The sequence below is a fragment of the Theobroma cacao genome, chromosome 9 (assembly GCF_000208745.1).
Source record: "Theobroma cacao cultivar B97-61/B2 chromosome 9, Criollo_cocoa_genome_V2, whole genome shotgun sequence".
NCBI lineage: Eukaryota > Viridiplantae > Streptophyta > Magnoliopsida > Malvales > Malvaceae > Theobroma > Theobroma cacao.
The window spans coordinates 34,820,765-34,832,564 of record NC_030858.1 but is presented as its reverse complement, the minus strand read 5'-3'; the positions used below and the strand labels follow the sequence as shown (position 1 = coordinate 34,832,564).

Below are 11,800 nucleotides of genomic sequence, written 5' to 3'. Positions count from 1 at the left end.
CGATCTTATACCGGGTTTTTATGAATACGATTGACACTCGAATTCTTATTATTTGCAGTACTAATTTGTTCTTATGCTAATGGAACAAGCATCTAAATATAAATGTCTTGTCTTTTCATTCTAGCAAATATAATAGTAATCACAAAATGCTAAGCAAATAAATCCAAGTTAACAATATCGGCAGTCCACTAGGCCTTCAAAATGAAAACCCAAGGTAAATGGATTCAAATTTTCAAAATGAAAGGAGTAATTGTGGGCCCAAGTCCATTCTACCAAAACCGTAAATTTGGAACCCGACCCGGATAAATTCAATTAAAAGAAAAGAGAGAAGGTAATTAAGAAATTAAAATAAATGAGTAAAATAAAAGTCGTCTCCAGCTCCTTACGACGGCTTTGTCCAAATTTTGTTCCTCAGTCCACCTTGTCCCTTTCTCTCTCTTTCTCTCCTTAGATCAAACCAAATATTTTCCCCTCCTTTCTTTTACAATTCCATTTCGAAATTTCCTATTTTGGTTTTCCACACCTCATTTTTGCCTTCAAATTTTTGTTTTCTTTTTTCTATATGCGGGATCGATTTCGCCGTTGCCGTTGAAAGAAAGGAGAGAAAGATCTGGACAATTGAGAGGCAGATCCAAAAGGAAGAAGAGGTGGATCTGATCGGTCAAGCGGGATGGCAATGCACGGGATGAGAGGGCTCTCGGTTTTCATAAGCGACATTCGAAATTGCCAGAACAAAGAGCAAGAACGATTACGTGTCGATAAAGAGCTCGGCAACGTCCGTACTCGCTTCAAAAATGAAAAGGTTAGGAGTTCAGAGAAAAATTTTTCAAGGTTTTTTTTTAATCTAAATGCCATGTTTAGAAAACGATCGGACTTACTTTTAAGTTTTAAGTGCTTCCAGTAGAATTTGTTTTTAATATAGAAAACGGTGAACTTTATTTTATTTTATTTTTGTTAATTAGATGTTGTTGGTATTTTGAATTTTTGTGAGCGCAAATTGTGAGCTAAGTTAAGCTAGGGTTTATCATTGTGTTAGCTAATTTCTTTTTAATTTTTTAAAATAAAAAACTAGCTAATTACGTCTATAATAACTTTTTGATTAAAAATTTATGCATTTGTAAACGCTATAAAAGTGTGTCAATTTTTCGATGGGGGTAGGCTATATATGCCCAGCTTACAAAAAAATAAATTTCTCATAATTTTAATCGGAACAGAGTTCCACATCGTTTCAGAACAGTAATGGCTGCTGTATGAATGAGAAAAATGACTATCTTTATAAGCTTTTACAGTCACATTTCTTCTGACTAAACCTATGCGGTAGCCCCATTTGAAATGTTAGTGGTAGTATTGGATCTCATTCCTGAAGAATTCTAACAATTTTGCAAATCCTATGTTAAGCAAAACTCCACTCAGTGTTATTAGATAGTATGGTGCTTGCTAGTCCTGAGAAACTCATACAACTTGAGTTTCCAGTTGAAGGCCATTAGCGTAGTATTGAACCTTCGAAATGTGTATATACCATAGTACCGTAGTAGGCACCATCAGTCTGTAGCATTTCAATATTCTAATTGAAGAAGCCTATCACAATTATTAAGAGAATAGACTATATATTGACCAGTTGGAATTAAATAAGTTTCTTGTGATAAGTTTCCGCAATCTGACTGCTGAATGAGTTCCTGGAATCCTTTTGAAGAGTCAGTGCTCACCAGTTCAGCTGTGAGGCGAGGAAGATGATGTTGATTGTATGTTCATGCGGAACCATGTTTAACAAGCCAAACATTTGAACTATGTTGTTAAAATTTTAAAATTGTATAGGTTAGTGAGGATATAATCTACTAAGATGTGTTTCGATAAAGTTGTTGAACTTATCAATTCCCTGGCATGTTTGATTGCAAATATTTATATTCCTTTTTATTTGGATTTTATAAATCTGGCTTTTTATTGATAGTTAGACGAGGTCCCTGGAGCCTTTGATTTATAGTGTCTCTGTTTCTCCTCCATCTCTCCTAACCTTCCCCCTGTGGGCACATTCTTATGTGGTCCTTATATGGGCTTTTTCCATTTACATTCCCCTATCATGTTCAATTTTGAAGGTAAAAACACAAAAGTTCTCAACCTGATGAACTTTCTCTGTTCCCCTTCCTCTGACAGTAGTTAAATTTTATAGTATTTTGTTTTTGTGCTCACAAGTTGTATACCACCAAGTTTCTTAAAGCTTTTGCCTTCGGGAAATTTTATTCCATAATTTTCAAATTATCATCATCTTAATAGTTTTGTTGTCTTTGATTCTCATGGAGATTCATACAAATCAATTCTAGTCACAGTAAGGAACCCAAATTTCATTTGCTTTTTTCACATTGAGTGTTTGCTCCAGCTTTGAACATGCTAGAATATAGGGATGCACTCTGTTATTCAGGAATCTTTATATTTGTCTACATTAGGGCTGTTGGGTGAATTTCAACTGAGTCTCCAGCTCCAAGTAAGCAGCCTTGTTATTATATGAATTTTCCTTTTTTTATTAGTTGCTTTTGTAGTCACCTATTAGGGAGGAGTTTAGCTCATTATTTCGTGTGAAAAGTAAATCCTAGAGCCAAATTTTTCCAAACACTGTCATTCACTCTAGAAACTCTTAATTGGAACCTTTTAGTGCCTTTTTAGGTGACAAGTGAGTAGGTCCTTTTAGTGTCTTACCGAAAGGAATGTGCAGTTTCTTATTCAAAGTTCATGTTCTTCTGACAGGGATTGAGTCCATATGAGAAGAAGAAATATGTTTGGAAAATGCTTTATATTTACATGCTGGGTTATGATGTTGATTTTGGTCACATGGAAGCTGTTTCTTTGATATCTGCACCAAAGTATCCAGAAAAGCAGGTACGATTCATTTTGTTTTTCTTTTATTATGAGTAGTAGCGCATTTAAGAGACGCTCAATGGAGGGCACAACCTATTGGACTAATTCTTTACAAATGACATCCTGCTCAAGAGCCTGAAAGAAGACAAAACCTGAAAAGTTGTATAACAATGGCCTAAAGTGTTATAATCATTTCCTCCTTTCCCCTAAGAAAGAAAGACAAGAAAAGGGCCATGAAAACTTAAATGTATAAAGAGCTAACAAAATAACATGTTGAGATGTCTCAGCTTTATTTCACTACTTAGAATCTGTAGTACCATGAAAGCTTTATCCTTTATACTCGTATCAATTATTGCTACATGTAACAAGTCTCCTGCAACAATAAAGCTGGCACGTGTTGATACTGTCTAAGCAGTATAGTTAACCATCATAGTATAGCATCCCAATCTCTGACAGTATTTGAATGGGGCTGTATGATATCAAATAAAGGATTTATTATGGAAGCTTGGATAAAATATGGATCGGGTACTCTTGCAACTTTTTCACAGAATTGAGCTTATTGGGTTATCTAGTCAATAAAAGATAATAGTTCTCATGCTGTGAATGGTTGATACTGAAATCTGTGCATTTCCATTTTCTCTATTTTCACAAGTATTTTTCTCTGTGGTTTATTTAACTTATATTCTCCTATAATTGGCTGCAGGTTGGATACATTGTGACATCATGTTTGCTCAATGAGAATCATGATTTTCTGAGACTAGCAATCAACACCGTACGCAATGATATAATTGGTCGAAATGAGACTTTCCAGTGCCTAGCATTAACTATGGTAAGGGAAAAAGAAACTGCTTGAGCTTCTGTACGTCATCCACATAATTAGAATGGGATAGAATTGTTTCTGATTTACAACGTCAAACAGGTACCCTACATAATGGAGATGCATGTGGAAAGTAGGATTTACTCTGTGACATATGATTGAGAGTTTGCTTTTTTCTTTTCTCTCTTTTCTCTAGAGAAGTTTTATTCACTTTTCTATGTACTGTTCATCACTTTGTAATTTATATTGTAGCTCTTTGTTCCTGGATCTCTAATAGGTGATTCTATTATTTTTATTTGTTAATTTCATGCCAAATGGAACTCAGTGTTTTGTTGCTTTGTGCCTTGGATGTTGCTTTATAGTCTTTAGCCTTTTTTCTTTTTTTGATAGATTAGTCTGTAACGTTTTTTGTTATTGATCTTCTGGTCACTCTTCAGTTACCTTTTTTTGGGGTGATTTATGGACACCTAAGGTTTTCTGTGTTGTTATTCTTTTTTGGTTTTTTGCTCAGCTCCATGTTGTTATTCTTATCCTTTGCTTAGGGTTGCATGTCATCTTCCTCACATTCAGAGCATCACCTCCTTTAACCTTACATTTAACCTTTTCTTGAATTGACTCTGTAGGTTGGGAATATTGGTGGGAGAGAATTTGCTGAGTCTTTGGCACCTGATGTTCAAAAGTTACTTGTGAGATCAACCAGAAACTTGTTAAGTTCAACTGCTTTTTTTAGAAAATAATTAACACTGATAAAATCTGTTATTCCAGCTTTCTAGCAGCTGCAGACCACTTGTACGAAAAAAAGCTGCATTATGTTTGCTGCGCTTGTATAGGAAAAATCCTGATGTTGTCAATGTTGATGGCTGGTATGCTATAATGTTAAAAGTTTAATCCCAACTGGCTGTTTTATGATGTTAGTTGTGCTTATTTTGAATTGCTTTTCTTGCCCTATGTTTTAGGGCGGATCGGATGTCGCAGCTTTTAGATGAGCGTGATCTTGGTGTTTTGACCTCTTCTATGAGCCTTCTTGTTGCTTTGGTATCAAATAATCATGAAGCATATTGGACTTGCCTTCCAAAGTGCGTTAAAACATTGGAGCGCCTTGCGAGGAACCAAGATGTTCCACAGGAATATACTTACTATGGTATCCCATCTCCCTGGCTTCAGGTTTGTCCTTCTGTTTCACTCTTACAATTTCTATGAATTTGATGCCAAGCTCAGAAAAAAGTTATGGGCCTGATCTGATTAGTTTGTATATGTTCTAAGTGAATAATTCCTTTATTTCTCTCTTGGATATGTTTTCTACTAGGCTGCTAGTAATTGTGACCAACTTTTTTCCTATCTCATTTTTGGAGTGGATGACTTTGGTTATTTGTAATTATCATCGACTCATTTTTGGTAAAGCTCATCTTGATGTTTATTATTATTTTTTTTATAACAGGTTAAGACAATGAGGGCCCTCCAGTATTTTCCTACCATTGAAGATCCAAACACCAGAAGAACTTTGTTTGAGGTTTAAACTTTCCCATATATATCATCTTTTGTTTTTTTTAAGATTATATTTTGATATTGATGGAACTTGAATACTGACTTCAGGTCTTACAACGGATATTAATGGGAACTGATGTCGTGAAAAATGTTAATAAGAACAATGCATCACATGCAGTCCTCTTTGAAGCCCTTGCTCTCGTGAGTTTACTACTGAGCTCTGGTTTTAGCATGTGAAATTTATTATCGAAGGAATTTTTTGACACGTGACTTTATAGAAAAATTTAGTCTGCCAAAAAATCAAATTGATTCATGTATGAAAATTTTGCTTAAATTCACCAAAATTGGTTTTTTTAGATGGGTTTCATGTTTTTTATTATAGGACCAGAAACATTCTGTGTTTTTTTAGCATCCACACATACATTTTCTGTCCATATGTAAGTATGTATATGAGGTATTATCATATGGTATACAGATGATGATGCATCTCACTCTGCACATGCACATGCAGAAAGAAAAACAGAATGGTTTCGAAGTAGCAACCTACTGTCCACTTACTGGATGATGTTACATTTCTTGGACAAATTATTCCTTGCCTCTTTATTATGATATATTTGTAAGCTATATCACCCCTCTCCCAGTCCCTGTCCGAGCACTTGTACACATCATATAAAGTTTACAACCATATGCATATGCAACTGTTCTAATTTATCAAGCATGTTTGAACTCTTCTTTCTTACATTGTGTTGTGCATTTGTTGTCCTTATTACAGGTCATGCATCTTGATGCTGAAAAGGAGATGATGTCTCAGTGTGTTGCCCTTCTTGGGAAATTCATAGCTGTTCGCGAACCAAATATTAGATATCTTGGTTTGGTAAGTTAACATATTTACTTAGTTTCTTTTCAGTTGATCATATCTTCAAGCAGTAGCAAATATGTTCATGTGTGCCAAATCAAGATGGTTACCTATAACTTAATGATTTACTTTAGATTTTTAAATGCTTTGTTGCAGGAAAATATGACTAGGATGCTAATGGTTACTGATGTACAAGATATTATCAAAAGACATCAGGCGCAGATCATCACATCGTTGAAGGATCCTGATATCAGGTTGAGTTTCTTGGTTTTGCAGTCTTTTGAGTAATTGATGCCGTTTAAATTGTTATTGCGATGATTCTTTTTTGTGAATCATTAATATTCAGACTCAAATCTGGGTAACATCCATTATTTGGCCTCATATTAGATGTGCCAAAGTGGTGTATGCTGGTTCTTTAACTGCCAAAGTGTTTAAGATAAGAGTGTTTGTAAAAATTCTTGCTTATGCAGTTGAAAAGTTTTGAAATCACCTTAGATTGCTGTCTGTTTTTGACTTCCTCATCTGACTATTCACATTACAAGAGTGTCACTTTATTCAAATCAGAAAACTCCATTATGTCTAAAGCCTTTACTCTCGACATATTTATATTAATGGCTTTTACAGCCGTAAGCAGTATTGCACGTAACTTCTATCATGTAAACTCAATTATATGTGCATCAAATTGTATTTTCCTAAGATCCAATTTTGTTGACTAATTCCAATTTGGAATTTGCAGTATCCGTAGGCGTGCTCTTGATTTGCTTTATGGTATGTGTGATGTAACAAATGCAAAGGACATTGTTGAAGAACTATTGCAGGTATTAAAGTCTTGAACATGAAAAAGTTATTACCTTGTATGATTCCTTGAATAATTTATTTTCTGTATAACTATTGAAATGCTGAGGCACAAGATGAGAACATCCCTGACTGTCATCTGTTTATCAGTATCTGAGCACAGCTGATTTTGCAATGCGTGAGGAATTGTCTCTTAAGGCTGCCATTCTTGCAGAGAAGTTTGCTCCTGATTTGTCTTGGTAAGAATGTTGGTGAAATCAGGATACTAGCGGATATGTTTGAGAATGGAAATTTCATAACTCGGAGTTTTCTTTTCTATTGTGTATGCTAACTTGATCAAATGATTGGTTATTATTCCCATTCGCAGGTATGTGGATGTGATCCTTCAGTTGATTGACAAGGCAGGAGATTTTATTAGTGATGACATATGGTTCCGTGTTGTGCAATTTGTTACTAACAACGAGGACCTACAGGTGATCAATAAAGTCTTTAACACAAATAGTGCCGCTTTTTATAACATTAAAATATTCTTCTTCATTTGTTGATTTTTGGGCTGAAACTTTATGTTTATGACCAGCCTTATGCAGCTGCAAAGGTGAAAGAGTATCTTGACAAGCCTGCTGTACACGAGACAATGGTCAAGGTTTGTATAATATGTAGTCTTTTTGCCAGATGAGTTGTGTGGGTGTGGAGAGTAGTGTTTGGTGCATGTGGATGGTTTGACCATTTCATACTAATTTTTTAAATGGCAGTAAACTTTTAGCTTCTCTTTTTCGTTCGGGCATTAGGCTCAACATATTTGGAGTCCTTTGGAGATTTTTACCTGTCAAGAATGATGGTTATATTACGGCTTACCTCTCTACAAGTGATTGTCAACAGAATTAGCATAGTTGATTCGTTATCATCACTCAATGCCAATTATAGGGTTATTTTATTCTCAAATTTTGCGGGTATTGGCATTTTTGACTGATTTTACGTATGTGCTTCTATGTTGCTTTGACTCAAGTGAGAGTGTCAGTACGGGTATGTGTAGTGTCTGATCTGTGAATTGTTCTAAATTTGGGATATGTGGACTAGGGGTCAATAACTAGGATACAGGTACAAGGACTCGTCTATATAAATGTGTGTGTGTGTGTGTGTGTGTGTTATATTATTATATTATATTATACTATATTCCGCCCTTATTGCTTGTATACTTTAATGTCAGTAATTTAATCCTTTCCTTAACCGATATTACTAGGCCTACAATTATATTATGAAATTGGTTAACAAAAAGTGTTATGTTTGGGTCCCAAAGAAAAATAAAAGCCAAGCAATCGAGGCCCACAAAACAAATAAAAAGGCCCAAGTTCTACTACTAATATTGTGATGTTTAGTATGCCTGGACCAGCCCATATTAGTTCTCACTTATAAATACCTGGAGGCCCAACAGAAGACTCAAGTTCCCCTTTTAATTTTTATTAAATAATAATTGGTAAAATATATTATATTTTTTCATTGTTTTCTCTGCCACTTGGATTGGCCATTCAGTTCCCCTGCTCTCATCTGAGGAATGGGTTCTCAAATGGCCATGATTCTCATTGAGGATGACGGGTGGCCTTTTAGGAAAAACTACTTTTGGCTGCACATGTTTGGACTCATCTTTTTCTCCAATATCTCCAATCCCTCTTTTTTTTCTTGTTTTTAGAATTTTCTCTGTACCCATCAGGATCTTTTGCTGCACCATATCTGTCCAGGTGCTTAAGTCTTTGACACTATGTTAGATTTCTGGTGATGATCGAACCGATTTAGCCCAATTCGTGCCATTACTTACTCAGCATGTCTGCCAAATCTGACCCATATCCCGTGTCCTTGTTGGTAGTGCGTCATGTTGACACGGGTAGGTAGCAAAAAATGCCGAGTCCGAGCAACATAGATGTGCACCATGCTGCATTAAGTATGGCTGAGCTTTTCTCTTGTTTGTTCATTAAGCAAATTTAATCAGATTTCATTTATTCATTTTAATCACTTCTAAAATTTTGATTTTGTTTGGCACTAAATTACTTAGATACATATATATACATGCATACATACATACATACATGTATACACATATATATCAGGGTTAGAGATATAAAAGTGTTTTGGAATTTGTATGTATCGAACAGGTCAGTGCTTATATTCTTGGAGAATACAGCCACCTTCTGGGTAGACGGCCTGGGTGTAGTCCTAAAGAAATCTTCAGCATCATACATGAGAAGCTTCCTACAGTATCGTAAGAGCCTTTAAACATTGATCCCTTCTGGTTGGTTAATATTTGCTTTTCTATTATTTTCCGTATCTTATAATGGATATCATGTTTCAGGACTACTACCATTCCTATTCTTTTATCGGCTTATGCTAAGATCTTAATGCACGATCAACCACCAGATCAAGAACTGCAAAATCAGATTTGGGCAATATTCAATAAGTAAGATTTACTTTTGCATATTTTTGTCTCTGATTGGTCAAATCTCATCTATAATCTGTTTGAAATTTGAAAATATTCTGTTTTTTAGCATTAAAGTAATGTGATTTGCTTTAACACAATTTTGTAATTGGTAACTCAGATATGAGAGTTGCATTGATGCCGAGATACAACAACGAGCTGTTGAATATTTTGCATTAAGTCAGAAAGGTGCTGCTCTAATGGATATATTGGCTGAAATGCCTAAATTTCCTGAACGTCAGGTGTGTGTACTTTGCAAATATTCATTTAGAACCTACCTGCTCCAGCATTTAGTTGCAGGCAGCCTATGTATGTCTTGATTCAAGCAATGGTTAACTGTGTTCTTGTCCTCAATTTACAGTCTGCGTTGATCAAAAAGGCAGAAGATGCTGAGGTTGACGCTGCAGAGCAAAGTGCTATCAAGTTGCGTGCTCAACAGCAAACATCAAATGCTCTAGTCGTAACTGATCAACTCCCTGCTAATGGGGCACCACCACCAGTTCCTGTTGGCGCGCTTACACTTGTAAAGGTGCCCAGCATGACCAGTGATGAGGTTAGTTCTTTTTGAATTCTAGTGGCTACTTTCGTTCTAGGTTTTTGACACACACAAACATACATACATATATTGCATTTTTTCAAGTCTTATTTGGACTAATATGTATTTGGTTATCTTGGCAGGATCATAGTTCAACAGACCTAGCTTTGTCTCACGAAAATGGGACTTTAAGCAAAGTAGATCCTCAACCTCCTTCAGCAGATCTCCTTGGTGATCTTTTGGCCCCACTGGCTATTGAAGGCCCTCCTGGTGCTACTGTTCAATCTGAGCACAATTCTGTCTCCGGATTGGAAGGTGGTCCAGATGCAGTGGATGGTTCAGCCATAGTTGCTATAGAAGAGCAGACAAATACGGTTCAGGTAATGGCTTCTCATATTGTAATGTTTACCCATGGCCAAATCTCTTCTTCCAAATTCAAAAATGAGAGTAGAACCTTGATGTGGTTTATTTTCAATATCAAAGCAAGTTGTTTGTGATTTACTGTTCTACTCATGGTGAGGAAAAAAACTGGGAAATTTTATTTGGGATGCCACCTTGTTAGACCAACTCTAACCCACTGCTTAAAAAATTATGCAGCAGTTTTTGATGACTCCATCCCTCACTTTTTCTAGTTGATGGGTTGCTGGCTGCTTTTGTGCTGGGGCACAGCTTTGTTTCTTTAGTTCTCTCTTCTTTTATCTATTATCAAAAAGAAAGCAATGTTTTTCTCCTGGTGTTTTGTAAAGAAGATGAATTTTGGGGGATTGTATTATTGGCTGCCACCTTAGGAAAAGTTGTTCCCCATGCTTTTCAGCTGTTATTGCCAATGTTATGTCTTGCCTATCTGTTCTTAGTTTCTTTATTGTTTGATTATAATTCCCCCTTTTTCTCTTAACAAATCCTTTAGTTTCAGTAGAGAGCTTTTTTCCAATTCTTTTCAGTGTACTGAATTGTTGCTATACCCCACAATAAACTGTTGAGTGCAGAGCAACAGATTTTTCCTAACAGACATTAAAAAGTTTAGTCATTATTAAATTTGCATGATGTTTCTAATAAATGTTGCAGTGTTATTATAAGTTTTACTGGTTGATTTTACTACTTGCATCTGCAGCCAATAGGAAATATTGCTGAAAGATTTCATGCTTTATGCCTGAAAGATAGTGGCGTTCTATATGAGGATCCTTACATTCAGGTATGAACGCTTTACGTTTCATGTTCTCTGGTCTTTGTTATCTGCCACTCTATTATTTCCTCAGGTTATTCTCTAGGATACTAATTTGGTTTTTCAAATTGGTATTAAGACTCTTTTAGAAGCTTCCAAAAGTTCTGATTTTCTCACGGAACATGACTTCAGATTGGCATTAAAGCAGAGTGGCGAGCTCATCATGGACGCCTTGTTCTTTTCTTGGGAAACAAAAATACAGCTCCTCTCGTTTCAGTTCAGGCTCTAATATTGCCTCCTGCCCATTTAAAGATGGAGCTTTCGTTAGTGCCTGACACTATACCTCCTCGAGCACAGGTGCAAAGGATTCATTGTGCTTGTAATTATTACTGATTAATGGTTATTGATGAATTTTTTTGGTCATCTTACCCTTTCATTTTATTTTTTATTATCATTTTTATTGTTTTTCCCATGGATTGTTTAGGTGCAATGCCCACTTGAGGTTGTAAATCTCCGGCCAAGCCGGGATGTAGCTGTTCTCGACTTCTCCTACAAGTTTGCAACCAATATGGTACTTGCAGATATATGACATATCATATACTGTTAAAACACTATGAGCTGGTTAATTTACTATGTCAGAGATCTTATTATTACCTTTTACAGGTTGATGTCAAGCTTCGCCTTCCTGCTGTGTTGAATAAATTTCTTCAGCCAATTTCAGTGTCTGCTGAGGAGTTTTTCCCTCAATGGAGATCACTTTCAGGACCACCATTGAAGCTTCAGGAAGTTGTATGTATATTGCTGCCTCCTGTTTTTTTTTTTCTTTTTTGTTC

General features: G+C 35.8%; 1 protein-coding gene across 1 annotated transcript in view; it reads left to right on the top strand.

Moving 5' to 3' along the window:
- The window catches only part of LOC18590414 (AP-2 complex subunit alpha-1), a 13,181-nt gene continuing 1,743 nt past the window's right edge, over positions 363 to 11,800 (top strand). The window contains exons 1-23 of the mRNA XM_007015913.2: positions 363 to 802; positions 2,740 to 2,871; positions 3,554 to 3,679; positions 4,291 to 4,353; positions 4,433 to 4,530; positions 4,624 to 4,831; positions 5,106 to 5,177; positions 5,261 to 5,353; positions 5,925 to 6,026; positions 6,165 to 6,262; positions 6,745 to 6,826; positions 6,954 to 7,042; positions 7,171 to 7,276; positions 7,381 to 7,446; positions 8,951 to 9,057; positions 9,148 to 9,252; positions 9,392 to 9,512; positions 9,632 to 9,823; positions 9,949 to 10,185; positions 10,917 to 10,997; positions 11,160 to 11,324; positions 11,452 to 11,538; positions 11,631 to 11,756. Coding sequence (XP_007015975.2) covers positions 671 to 802; positions 2,740 to 2,871; positions 3,554 to 3,679; positions 4,291 to 4,353; positions 4,433 to 4,530; positions 4,624 to 4,831; positions 5,106 to 5,177; positions 5,261 to 5,353; positions 5,925 to 6,026; positions 6,165 to 6,262; positions 6,745 to 6,826; positions 6,954 to 7,042; positions 7,171 to 7,276; positions 7,381 to 7,446; positions 8,951 to 9,057; positions 9,148 to 9,252; positions 9,392 to 9,512; positions 9,632 to 9,823; positions 9,949 to 10,185; positions 10,917 to 10,997; positions 11,160 to 11,324; positions 11,452 to 11,538; positions 11,631 to 11,756 — 2,688 coding nt within the window. The 5' untranslated portion in view covers positions 363 to 670. The remainder of the gene's footprint in view (positions 803 to 2,739; positions 2,872 to 3,553; positions 3,680 to 4,290; positions 4,354 to 4,432; positions 4,531 to 4,623; positions 4,832 to 5,105; positions 5,178 to 5,260; positions 5,354 to 5,924; positions 6,027 to 6,164; positions 6,263 to 6,744; positions 6,827 to 6,953; positions 7,043 to 7,170; positions 7,277 to 7,380; positions 7,447 to 8,950; positions 9,058 to 9,147; positions 9,253 to 9,391; positions 9,513 to 9,631; positions 9,824 to 9,948; positions 10,186 to 10,916; positions 10,998 to 11,159; positions 11,325 to 11,451; positions 11,539 to 11,630; positions 11,757 to 11,800) is intronic.